Source organism: Triturus cristatus, chromosome 7 (assembly GCF_964204655.1).
Source record: "Triturus cristatus chromosome 7, aTriCri1.1, whole genome shotgun sequence".
Taxonomy (NCBI): domain Eukaryota; kingdom Metazoa; phylum Chordata; class Amphibia; order Caudata; family Salamandridae; genus Triturus; species Triturus cristatus.
In genome coordinates this window covers 436528588-436542443 of record NC_140590.1, presented here as the reverse complement: position 1 = coordinate 436542443, position 13856 = coordinate 436528588, and the positions used below count along the sequence as shown (strand labels likewise).

Here is a 13856-nt window from a genome sequence, read left to right as displayed (position 1 = left end):
ATCCCTATGGCGGTGCCTGCAAGGCACCGAGCAATGCTGGCCTGTGTTTTGGTTCTGCAAGGCGGGCTGAAAAGGACTGCCTTGCGGAACTGTGGCGGACGGACTTTACGTCCGCCGGGGACAGATTGGGATTCCCACCGCCATCCTAATCCAGCGGTGGGAATATCCTGTGTGATAATGGAAGGACCGTCACCGCCGGGCCGGCGGTGGCGGTCCTTCCGCCATCCTAATGACCCCCTTAGAACTTATTACAGAAAAGCAGTCAATGCAATCCTATTGTAGGAAATGAAGTTATCGGTATCAGGGTAAGTACTTTGTTTTGGGAGTTGGGTTTCTGGAGTTAGAACAAGGGTTCCCCCAGGGTCATGGATGCTCTCTCAAAGCACCCTCAGCGGCACTAGGGCGGCCGGGTGCAGCGTGCTGAGGCCCAAAGTTATCCAATGGGGATAGGGGGGCTCCGGTTGGTGGCTGCTCATGAGCAGGCCACAAGGTTATGGGAGTAAAGCTCCTGGACTTAAGCTCAGGACAAAGGGGGATCCGATTTAGCACACCAGGTGCACCCACAGTGACACAGGAGCGGCCAGGTGCAGGGGTGTCTTTTGAGGTCGATTTCACCTTACCGGGCCAATCGCGGACTAGCAGTTGTGGGTAGGTGCAAAGCCTGCAGGCGACGTTGGCGAGTCTTGGAGGGGTCAACCTATGGTGGACTCTGACTCTGGAGCATTGGGTGACCTCGCTTGGACCTGTGGGCCACTCTGACTCAGGCCGTAGGTGCATGGTGCAGTGGTGGTTCCAGGCGTTGGGTTTCTTTGTCCACAGCAGGCTCGGAGTCTTTCTTAAGTGATTCTTTTGAACAGAGCTGCTGTTCACAGGAGATCAGGTCTTTGTTGAAGGCAGTCAGTCCTCCCAGGTGTTCTGGAGGTTGTTGGCTGAAGGACAAGGTGACTTTTGGCGCCGGATCTCTGGAAACTGCAGACGGGCCAGTAGCGCTGGGGCCAAGTGAGTTCTTCTCTGTAGTCTCCTCTGCTTGGCATTTTATCTCGTCCTTCTTCTTCGTAGGTTGCCGGAATCTGCCTTCTTGGATCAGGGCTGCGCTCTAAATACTGTATTTAGGGAGGCGTTTTAGAGGTCTCGAGGTCAGTAGCCAGTGGGCTACTGACCTTAAGGTGACTATACCCTTGGTGTGTTCAACCTAAATGGGGTAGTAGGCACAATCCCCAAAACTGGTTGGAGAGTGCCTGCCATCTGCAAGATGGCAGGCACTGAAGAGTGAGCTTCACCTCTCCTCCCACACCTGAGGGGTGGGGTTGGCAGAGGTGGGCACACCTTCTGGGCTGTTCTAATTTTTATCGCCGGTCTTCCTGTTGAAAAGGAGGGGAGACAGGAGGGGGGCCTGCTCCTGATAGCAGGAGAGGCTGGGGTCGCGTTACAAAGGCGGCAAGGCCTTTGAAGCTCTTCAGCGCCTTGAGACGGGTGAGTAGTGCGCTTTATAAACCCCTGATTGATTGACCTGGAGGAGGTGTGAACACCTCCGCCCAGGAGAGACTTTGTTACTGGGCTCAGGGAGCGAAGTCTCCCCCCCCCCCTCCGCGCCCCCATGTCTAAAAACTTGTCTGATGGAGGCAGCCTGGTGTTTACCAGTCAGGGAACCTCTGAGTGCATGGTATAATAAACCCCACACTGGTGGGTTTATCACTGGTATCAGTGTGGGTTTATTATGCTGAGAAGTTTGATACCAAACTTCCCAGAATTCAGTAAAGCCATTATAGTGCTGTGGAGTTCATAATGACATACTCCCAGACCATATACTCTTTATGGCTTTACTACACTTACAATGTCTAAGAATGGACTTAGACACTGTAGGGGTACAGAGCTCATGCAACTGTACCCTCACCAGTGGTATAGTGCACCCAGCTAAAGGGGTGCCTTACCTATACCATAGGCAGTGGGTTGCAGGCATGGCACTCAAGTATGTGTACCATGTGGACTCTCTACTTCTCTCTGCACCAAAACACACAGCCTGCAATGGCAGTGTGTGTGTGTGTTAAGGTACTGAACCTCTAAGGGTGGCATAATATGAGCTGCAGCCCTTAGAGGCCTTTCCTGGTCACAGTGTCCTTGGTACCCATGGTACCTTTTACAAGGGGCTTACATGTGGCCAGAGGGGTGCCAATTATGGGTACAAAGGTACAGTTTTGGGAAAGAACACAGGCCCTGGGAATCTGATTGGCAGGGACCCAGGGCACATCAAGTCCAAGTGCATCAGAAATCTGGCAAAAAGTGGGGGAGTTACTGCAACAGAAACCCAGCTTCCTACAAAAACCAAGCGAGGATGCCAGGGCTAGCCGACTGAAACAAGGTTTCCTTAACTTAGGGGAACTCATGGTCTCTGGTGTGCGGATGGAGTGGCTCTGTTTCCGCCTCTTCAGACCCCTCTTTCTGCTCCGGTTATGCCTCTCCCTATCATTTAGCTGCTTCCCTAGCCATGCAGATCAATCAGGATATTTGATTTGAGTAAACGTAGCAGTGTTCCCCAGGTTGTTGAGGACTATGAAATACTTAGGCGTGCCTCACAGCGCTCACCTGGCGGGCCCCGCTGCTTAACGGTTCTGCACATTCTGACCCAACACAATGATCACTGCCTCATAGCAGCACAAACAACAGCAGATACTCCTAACTCAAATTGAGTACACATCACTGTGCATGCATCGTGCCTATCACTAGGGGTGGGCGTAAAATTCTGCTTCACTGGTGCAGTTCGTGGAGTTTTGCCCACTCTGGCGCTATGCAAGTTAAGCTGGCAAGCGTGAGCGAGAATTTGTGCCCCCTAGCGTGATTTTCCGGTGCTAGAACCCCACCCAGCAAGATTTTCTCAACACGGGTAGTCGGGAAAGCTTGAGAGTGTTGCCGCTCGAGTAGAAAATCTACTAGAGCGGCAGAAATTAAGCAATGCACTCTGGCACACAGTGTGGTGCAGTTCGCGCTGATTTTACAGCGAGGACCAAGTTCCAGTGCAAGAAATCAGCACAAGGTGCCAAATTCTGACACTTGCGGAAATCCACTGAGTTTTTATGTAACTCCACGGAATTCTGTAGAGTAAAACTCCGACAGCTCACCCAACCTCTACCTATTACAATACCTTAATATTTAAGATATTTCCGTTAGGTCTGGCATGCTTCCGGATTTCCATTTTATATCCGAATCAATTGAAAGCAACAGACATTAGTACATAAAAACATCTAAAACATTCCAGATAATAGTAATGTTTCATGTATGCACACAATAATATTGTAATGGAATAAGGTGAAATTAATGTGATCTTAATCCAGAAGTATTAAGGTAAAAGACTTACCAGAAGCTCTTTATACTTTGGCCTTTTGGATTCGTCCTTCGTAAGGCTACAATAAGAACACAAATATATTGTTATAGCAAATAGTTACCTGAAGTTCAAAGTCAAAATGTAGTTTATTCTTCAGTCCAGAGACACAAAAGCAAACCTTTTTAAAAAGACACATTTCATTGAAAGACATTTTATACATAAAAGCTTAGGTCACACAAACATATTTAAGATATTTGTGCAGAGCAATAAAAGGGCATCCAGCTTTACTATTTCATTGATCACATATAGACCTACAAAGGGTATGACATATAAAGTGCAACAGTGCAAGGCATTAGTCCAAAGGCTATAAGTATTATCTCATAAAGTGCACATTATAATTTCTAATTTAATTTCTAATTTAAAACATTTATAAAGCGCAGCGTGCACCGAACGGTTTCTTGACGCTAGTGGAGGGTATTGGCAACAGAGGCAAAATAGGAGCCTATGGGAGAGCAAGGGGGGGGAGGTTGAACAGGGAAGGCCTGTTTAAACAGAAACGTTTTTAGTTCCTTGCGGAAGGGCACATAATGGGTAGCCGCCCTGAGATGGTCAGGGAGGGAGTTCCAGAGAGTGGGGGCCAAGGTAGAGAAGTTGGTCCCTCCCCACTTTTTACGTCTAAAGCGTGGGATTTGAAGGAGGGACTTGGAAGAAGAGCGAAGCTCTCTGGTGGGAACGTATTCTTTTATTAATGAAGAAATAAAGGCGGGGGCAGTGCCTTGGCGGGCCTGGAAAACCGTGCATGCGGTTTTAAAAAGGGAGCGTTCCTTGACAGGGAGCCAGTGGAGCTCCCTGAGAAGGGGTGTGGAATGGTGGTAGCGTGGGAGACCAAAAACCAACCGAGCAGCCTGGTTTTGGACCATCTGGAGCCTCCTCAGGCTGTATGCTGGTATGCCGTTGTAAAGGGCATTGGCGTAGTCCAGCCGAGATATTACCAATGCGGCCATGATCATTTTGAGTGCCTGGGGGGAAAAGAAGCGAGAGACAGTGCGGATAGTTCGGAGAGTGAGGAAGCAGGAGGAGACTACAGAGCTGATTTGAGAGTGGAGGGTGAGCTGATTGTTCATTTTGACCCCCAATGTTTTGACCGTGGTAGAAGGAATGGGGGCGGGACCAAGAGAGGAGGGCCAGAAAAGAGAGTTCCAGGGACTGGAAGAACCCCCGGTGAGAACCAACTCGGTTTTATCCGGGTTCAACTTGAGATGGTTGTGGTTCATCCAGTCCCTGATGAATGTCATGGTGGACTGGAAGCTAGAGACAGAGACGGGAGAGGAGGATAAGTCAAAGATGAGCTGGAGGTCATCCACGTAATTGTACACGGTAACCTCCAGCTGCTGGAGAGCGAAAATGAGGGAAGAGATATAGAGATTGAATACTAAGGGAGACAAAGAGGAACCCTGGGGAACACCACAAGTGACGGGGAGTGGGGTGGTTGTGAAGTCACCCAGCCGGACCGCCTGGGTACGGTCCCTCAGGAAGGAGGAGAGCCACACCAGGGCTGATCCCTCAATTCCAGCCGCCTTCACACGGGACAGTAAGATGATGTGGTCCACCGTGTCAAATGCGGCGGAGAGATCGAGGAGTACCAGCGCCTGGTGTTTGTTGTGATCCATACCCTTCCTGAGGTTGTCAAGGACTGATACCACGACTGATTCAGTCGAGTGCCTGGGTCGGAAGCCAGCCTGGCGGGAGGCCAGTCCCCCATTGGCCTCTACGTGGGCGCTGAATACCGCGGTGACATGGCGCTCCAGCACCTTGCCCAGATAGGGCAGCAGGGAAATGGGGCGATAATGGGCTGAGATGGACGGGTCAGCGCCAGGCTTCTTTAAGATGGGCACGATGGTAGCTGATTTGAGCGCGGGGGTCACTACTCCCTGCGCTAGAGAACTATTGAGGAAAGTGATGGGGGGTTCAGGGCAGGAGGAGTAAATTTGTTGCAGGATTCGCGCCGGACAGATATCTGCCGGGGAACCAGACTTAACTTTGGGGAGTATCTCCAAAAATACCTCCTCAGTGAGGGGAGGGATGGAGGTAAGATGATTTTGGACAGTAGGGGGAGAGGGATCAACAAAGGCAGACGAGGGGGGGGGGATGTTGGCCTTGATGGTAGCGATCTTGTCAAGAAAATAAGTGTTGATTTGATTGCATAGAGGCTGGGATGGGGGGATTTGGGGTGAAACTCTGTCGGAATAGGCCAGGTCATTCACTATACCGAAGATTTCCCTGGGTTTATTCTCAGCTGACATTATTTTTAATGAAAAATAGGAGGTTTTGGCGGCGAGAATTGCAGTCTTGTATTCGGCAAGTGATGTAAGGTAGAGGGTTTTGAATAAGGGGCAGTAATTTTTTCTCCAGTGCCTCTCTGCCTGTCGAACAGATAGTTTTAGCTCTTTTAGATGGTCATTGAACCACCTGTTCGAATCCTTGGGTCGCCGGACGGAAATGCGACGCAGGGGAGCCACTGAGTCACAACCTCTAGCCAACCAAGTATTAATAGTGTTGGCTTGAGAGTCAGACGGAAGACCAGAAAGGGTCGGAATAGAGTTCCGAAGGTGAGAGGTCAAAGTGGGAAAGTCAACTCTGTTCCAATTCCGCGCCCAGGTATTTTTGGCGTGTAGGACTTTGGATACCGGGTTGAGAGAGATGGAGAAAAAAATAAGGGCATGATCGGACCAGAGACAAGGGGAGACCGTCACCGGGGAAACAGGAAGGTTGAGGGACCAAACCTGGTCAAGTATGTGACCGTGAGAGTGAGTGGGGACAGAGATATGTGACACAAAATTCAGAGATAGAAGAGACTCCGTGAATTCTTTCGAGGCAGTGCACTCAGAAGGGTCCAAGGGCCAGTAGTTGAAATCCCCTAACACCAAGACCGAAGCGTAGTTAACCACCATATTGGCCAGCATGTCTTGAAATGCCGGCAAAAACAGAGGAGAAGACTGGGGAGGGCGGTACATAAGAAGACAAGTAATAGGGGGGGAGAAGACGAGGGAACGGACTGAAAGGAATTCAGTGGAGGGAATGGGGGGAAAGGGAAGGGTTTGAAAATTCAATTCCGACCGGGCAATTAACGCCACACCACCGCCTACCCTACCCGCCAGGCGGTCGGCGCGTAAGGCGACGTAGGGAAGGGGAAGGGTAGCCAAGAGAATGGGGAGGGAGGAATCACAGAACCAGGTTTCGGTCAAGAGCAGTAAGTCAGGCTTCTCAGAATCGAGCAGGACAAAGAGCTCATGATGGTGCTTGACCGCTGACCTGGTGTTGAGTAAGAGAACAGATAATGATGGAGTAGAAGGAAGGGGGTCCGTCGGGGAAGGGCATTGTGGCGGAGGGGCGGGCAGGGAGGACGGCGATGTGGGAATGGGGGAAGGGACAAGCCCTAGTGAGACAATGTGCCTGCGGACGGATTCTGAGAGTGGCCAGTGACCTTGGAGGATGGTAAGCTCATCAGAAGAGTATGAAATAACATTGGCATGGAGTCGTGCCCCTAGCCCCGTCCGGCCGCGGACGGGCGCAGACGGGCTTGCCTTAGGCGCGCCTTCGGCGCGCAAACGGCGCGCCCGCTGCGCACGTCCGCTGCGCGTTCTGTAGATGCACATTTGAAATGTCAAATGCGCAGCGGGCGCGCAAACGGCGCGCCCGCTGCGCACGTCCGCTGCGCGTTCTGTAGATGCACATTTGAAATAGCAGACCTCAAGGGCGGGAAGACGGCGTGGCCAGGAGGTGGGCGTGGCCAACGGCGAGGGACGCCGGTGCAAGGGGTCACGTGAGCGCTAGATCCGCTCCGTGATACCCAAAGTGCAAAGTGCTGAATAAGGTGTCTAAGCACAGTTAAAAACACATAAGATCACAATAAACTCCCAAACAGCGTCTACTCCCGGCTTTTCGCCTCAGGAGACAAACCCAGCCGAGCGCGAGGAAATCGGCGCTTATGAGGGGCGGGAAGAGGGTGTGGCCAGGAGGTGGGCGTGGCCAACGGCGAGGGACGCCGGTGCAAGGGGTCACGTGAGCGCTAGATCCGCTCCGTGATACCCAAAGTGCAAAGTGCTGAATAAGGTGTCTAAGCACAGTTAAAAACACATAAGATCACAATAAACTCCCAAACAGCGTCTACTCCCGGCTTTTCGCCTCAGGAGACAAACCCATGTTGGCACTAACTAAGGGAACAGAATGGCTACTGCGGCGACAACTTTTTCCTGTATCTGATAGCCACAATTAGAAAAGCTTGCTACCCCAAAGCAAACCATGGGAGAGGATAACATTTGAAGATAGAGCTGAGCGGGCCTAACTTGGAGAAATTGGTGGTCTCTAAGTATTGGTAAAATATGTTTTCTGGGCAAATAATCGTAGTGGGCGCTGAAAAACATAAAATGCAGAGTATCCTGCTCTGAAAAATTATCACAGGGGCAGGGTTTCAGTGAACCAGGTTTCGAGTAACCTTGTGGAAATGCCAGGGGACCAGGTTCAAACGAAATCTGGTCAGAATAAAACGATGATATGCTTTGTTGACATAAGGTAAATATGGCTGCATCTGTGGGCCCAAGCTCAATATAGCAAACCTTCTCACAGACGGTTTGTCTAATTCCATCTCCTCCCTGATCCCCTGCCGTTTGTCCAGAAACTGCTGTTTGAAGTCACTGATAGCAGTCTTGCCCAGGGGCTCGGGAACAGGTCAGGATGGCCGAGCCATCTAGTCTGTCCCTTTATGTATTTCAACCAGGGAATGTGTAATGCCCCCTCTAATACAATGCAATCAGAAAATTATAAGTTGATTTAAGTTTGGGGTCGGACTTGCCCAGATTCTAAGCCAGCGCAACAGCGGGGTGGCCACGATCTGGTCTGAAATGTAAGCCACTCCCAATTCTTCGTGTAAGTTAAAAGCAGGGGTTGCAGTGGGGACCGCAAGGAGTTTTTGCATAAAATTATTCTCAGCTGCCTGGATTCCCTTCACATCCTTATAGCCCCAAATGTCGCATCCATACGTAGCCATCGGGATACATTTTGCATTATAGACCTTCAATAGTGCGGGAAGGGGCTTTGACCCCAATCTTTTAGCTAAGTTCAAGGTGGCCCCTGCTGCTCTGGCTAAGATGTTGTTTTTAAGTAAACGTTGCGCACTCCAAGATCCCTGCTAATCGAAAAGTACCCTTAAGTATGGAAACGTAGACACTTTGGTTAATTCTGCCCCCTTGCAATAAAACCTGGCCTTGGCCACCTTCTGGGAACCTATGCTCAGAGTGTGATTTCTTAAAATTTGTGGTTAGATCTAACGAGCCCATAAAACCTATAAAACAATTTAAAAGTCGTTGAAGGCCCATTGCGGTTCTGGCCAGTAGAACTGCATCATCAGCATACAAAAGTGCAGGGATCAACTTGGAGCTAGCTCTGGGTATGTCTTTACAACAGAATGTTAGGGAGTCTCCCAATTTGTTAACATATAGCATAGAGGGGCCAAAATGCACCCCTGCCGGACACCCTTTTTTTACTTCCCAGGAGCCTGTCAGACTGCCATCTGCATTCTACCTTACCACTGCCGTGGTGTTTTCATGGGCGGTGTGCAAGAAGGAGACCAACTCCATGTCTAACCCCAGATCGCTTAACACCAACCACAACTTAGACCTATTAAAATATTCAAACGGTGAGGTTAGGTCCATGAAGGCCAGATGATAAACTCCCCTCTTGGCGATAGTGTACTTCCCAATTACTAAATGCAGGTTAAGGCATTGGTCCCAGGTCCCTTTCCCCTGCCTGAAGCCATACTGCAGATCGGAAATGATGTTAACCTGATCAAGCCAAGCTGTTAAGCGATCCAATATTACTTTCCCCAAAATTTTAGCCGCTGAATCAAGGAGGGAGATCAGTCTATAGCAAGCGGGGTGATCCCGGGCGCCCTTTTTAAACATGGGAATGATAACCGCCTTTGCCCATGATAAGGGGAAGCCACAGTAGCAGGCTGCATTAATAACATGGGTTAAAATCTTCGCCCAGACTTTAGATCGGCCTTATAGAGGTCTGCTGGTACCCCGTCTGGTATGCTGAGCACCTCCCAAGCCTGCTCCCTTAACTGCTTCTTCCTTTCCTGGACTGCAAGTTTATTGGTCTTCCGGCGGCTCCTAATTAATGTTGCGTCATTTGGGCTTTGCATAAGGGCCTGCTTTAGTTCCTTACGGGCAGCAGAACAGGTATTGTTAAATCAGATCCTACCTGCTTAGTGATTTTGTCAAAAGCATCTAGAATGGCTCTATCATGTGGGACAGGATCCATACAAACTTGGAACTCTGGGGCACAGGTGGAATGCAGATTGTCTAAGAACTCTCCGGAATGATCCTTTCCCACTTCAGTCTCCATGCTTGGTGTTTAGTACTGATGTTGGCATTGGACATTTGACTAGCTACCCCCCCTTTTATGGCGGCCGAGAGGGAGAGATCCAGTATTAAAGGATTATGATCACTGAGGCAGTTCCAGGTAACACTTAGGTTGTTAACAACCGGCACTAATAATGCAGATAACATAATGTGATCAATTATACTAGAGCTACCGCTGCGTGCATAGGTGGGGACCAGGACAGTGGCGTCTGTTTGCTGTAGGCATTGCAAATTAGGGGCTGAAAGAAACTTTCTAGAAAAAGTGCCCGATGATGTGTGCTCAAAATGATTTGAGAAGTCGAAACCATCACCCTCCTCCAACATGGGAGTTCAGTTAAGACAACAATGATGAATATTAAAAATCCCCTAAGATTAATGTGTCAAGGTAAGCTTGTCTTCCTTTCCCATAACTTTCCAGAAAATCCTCTAAGGCTAATAGATTTTCAGTCTCGTGAGATTTGGTGAAGGAGTTATAAAAAATTAACCACTAACAGGGTGGCGAGATTCTTGCATGACAGTTCCACTGTTAGCACATGGGGTGATCGACAATCAATCAGTTTGGCTTTGTAGGAGAGCTTAAGAGAAAACCTTAAAAGAAGACCCCCCCCCCCCCCCCCCCGGTCTTCCCATGTTAGAGGGGATTGTATATTTGCAAAATGTAATAAAACAATCCAGATAAAAACAACTGTTGGGTTCCTATGTTTCTTGTAAAGCAATGATGTGGTGTGTAGCAAGAAAGTGTTCCCAATATATGTTGTCCCTCTTTGACCTAAGGCCGGCTATGTTACAGGACAGTACTTTCATGAGAGGGTCAGCGGGACTGGCTGATATTGAAATAGGATTAGAGAAATTATCCAGCAAAGGAAGAAGTGTAGGAGTAGATACACATGGCTTAATGGAAGCATTCAATGACTAAGTCTTGCCCTGGGTTTTTTCAGCCACCGACGGTAGTCAATCATTTTCGTCGAGACTCTCGGGGAAAGCTAGGGGTAGACAAAGATTAGTCAAAGTTAATACTGGGTTCACATTTCTATCTTGAATAGACTTGACCAACTTAAAGGGCAACTGCCATTGGGGATTAGCTAAGGGTCTTTTAAAAGGATAAAAAGACTGTAAGGGGACAGTTCTAATTTTAGTCTTGGTGCCGTTCTTAAATTGGCAACCTGCCAGTGCTTTAGCCTGCATGGGATTCATGAAGTTAACAATTATGCAATCCCCTTCAACGTTTTTCCTGGTCCCATAATCTATCCACCCCACTCTTCTGGCCATAATGATGTCAGAGGAGATCTTAGGACCATTAATCACATTGTTATTACACCAGTGAGTGGTCTTATGATGAGATCCAGAGGTTTCCTTGGCGCCTGGTGTGAGTGTGGGAACCCCTAATAATACAGCAACTAGAGGCGCTGATTGGAGGGGGGAGGTCAAGTATACGATGCTGGGGGTGGGGTTATTTATGACCGCGGTGATTTTCTCAAAGCTCTCCTGCTACCAGTTCTCTTTCTTTTAGAGGGCGGGCAATCAGAGTCTTCACCCATTGTCAGAATGGCTGCAGGGGTACAAATAGATGTTTCCGCCTCCACCATTTTGCCTAATATCGATGGGAGTCGAGACATAAGGGGGGACCTTTCTCCTGCTGGGACCCTCATTACCTTTGTCATGTCTCCATCCCTTCCAGATGCCAATGCTTATTTCTAGCACTCCATGGAGAGCCTTTTTTCAGTTAGGGCTATCTCCTTCGTGATGACGTTTGCCGCTTTAGTTAAAAAGGAGTCTATGGTCCCAACTGGCCCAGCTACGTTGGTTCCTAGCGAGCCCCTTTGTCCGACGGCCAGTTTCATTTTACCCATCACTAATTAGTCGGGAGATGCTTTGTCTGATATAATCTGATCTACAAGATGACTATCCCTTCAGGGGTCAGATGGAGAACGCAGAGGGCACTACCTGAGTTAAGATAAAGGGGCCGGAAAATTAAACCAGCAATAACACAATCATAGGTCCCCATACAAAGAAAAAGTGCAATGTACCTTATTCTTGCCCTTTAGGACTCACTCCAACCAAAAGCTGTAGCCTAGGGGTAGCCTGGTCCGGTAACGAGAGCCAAGAGACCTGGCCCAGCCCAGCCTATTCCGGCTGCCGACGGCAGCAGGTGGGCCCGCCTTGGCCCAGGTGCGGACCGGGCACGCCCCGCACTGCGGGAGCCGCAAAGCGCTTTTCAGTGCCTCCGGGTGCGAAAGGGACGACGTCAGCGCCTCCTGGCGCTTGGATTTGTGGGGCTTGAAGTCCCCCCCTGGCATCAGTGTAGGGTCAGGTGGTATCTCCGATGTTGGCGGCTCCCGCAGCGCGGGAGCCGTGAAGTACTTTTCAGCGCCTCCTGGCGCGAAAGGGACGTCAGCGCCTCCTGGCGCATGGATTGTGGAGCTTGAAGTCCCTCCCGGTGTCAGTGCTGGGTCAGGTGGTATCTCCGGTGTTGGCGGCTTCCCTGAAGCTATCTTGACGAGGTAACACTAGTTCAGCATATTGCCACATCACGTTCATACCAGAGACAATTCTAGACATAAGCACTGCATGGTTTATAATCTTGTTCCACTAAGCTTGGCACATGACCTGATGCTCAGACGATAAAATGATGCACCCTCAGTCAGGAAAAGTAGGCAGCGAGGGTGGTTGAGGAGGCAGCCATATGACTGGTTACAGGGTGGTGTGGCATTAGGGTGGGAGCAGCAAATAGTTATTTTTTGGGAGGTAAGGCGGTCTAGAAAGCAAAGGAAGATCAGATCGTGAGAGCTCAGCAATTTCAATACTCATAAGAGTCCTTTGAGGGTTAGAGTGGTAGAAATTGGAGACACAGATGGCCTCAGAGATGAAAAGAAAGTGAAGCATACCCTGGAGGAAGAAAGACACTGTATCAGACTTGTGGTTTGAGGCTTTATTGTAATTATTGGTATTAAAGGAACTGAACATCATCATAATGCAAAGCTCTACTCTAATAGAAGATTAGTAGCCTGGGATGAAGGTATTGGACCTGGAGAGAAGGCCCGGTGGTGAAGCAGCAAAATAAGGTATGTGTTCCCAGATGATAGGAACACAAAAATGCGGAAGCTTTGCTTAGGTTTGAAGACTGCAGAGAGTCAACACAGGGTACAGGCCCATCACTGAAAGGGCGATTCCACCAAAACAGTTGAAGCAAATTAAAGAGCCCAACCCACATACTTCTTTAAAGTCTACTAGGGAAGGAACAACGGACATCCTACATCTTCTAAGAAACTGCACCAGATGATGACAATATAGGGTTAAGTTAGGAGAGGGGACATGTGTTCATCAAGAATGACAGACATACCGTCAGTAGTTTCAAAACCTAAGATGAGATAAACACCAATTTGAGTGCCACTCACAGCCAACAGATGAGATAATAGAGATGCTAAAAAGATCAATATGTTGAAAATAGAAACTATGGACACGTCTCTTAGATAATAATGGCATGGTGCATTAGTCTTAAGACCAATATAACTAAGAAAAATAATCCAGATGAAACTTTCAACTCTGATAGCAAATACCTGGTAGCTGCAACAAATGGTGCAGGCTACTGGGAAGTAGTAAGCAAATACAAAGAAACTACTACTTAAAGCAGCTTGGAGGGGTGGGTTGCTGAGGTCAGAGGGATAAAGAGATATGGAAGAGGTGGCATCAGAGGAGGAGGGTGTGAGGTTAGCAATTACAATACCAGGACTGTAGGAATTGACTGCCTGGTGCACAGATGATATTTGTTTCTGCTGGCTGTAGAACTCTGTGCACTTTACCCAGCTAACCAGAGATAATGTGCCTGTGTTGAAATTGGTAAACACCTGCATAGCATATTTTACTTATCTCTTAGTCCCTAATATATGGTACAAACAATATCCAAGGCCTGTAAGTGAAATGTCACTAGTGAACTAGAGCACCCATTGCACTATCCACTACCGTTACAGCACAAACATAACTGCGGGAATACCATTTGTAGCCTGGCTGTTGCAGTTTTAAACTGCACATTTGACCTGTGAAAATAACCCCTTTTGATAGCTGAAAACCTCCCTTTTAAACATTTATAAATCAGCCCTAAGTAGGCTTTATTACCC

At 48.8% G+C, this 13856-nt stretch overlaps 1 protein-coding gene across 10 annotated transcripts in view; it reads right to left on the bottom strand.

The window, feature by feature from the left end:
• MAP2K4 (mitogen-activated protein kinase kinase 4) overlaps positions 1 to 13856 on the bottom strand; it is an 834137-nt gene that overhangs the window by 59168 nt on the left and 761113 nt on the right. For all 10 annotated transcript variants that reach the window (XM_085616757.1, XM_085616753.1, XM_085616758.1 and 7 more), the window contains one exon: positions 3353 to 3398. In XM_085616757.1, coding sequence (XP_085472883.1) covers positions 3353 to 3398 — 46 coding nt within the window. The remainder of the gene's footprint in view (positions 1 to 3352; positions 3399 to 13856) is intronic.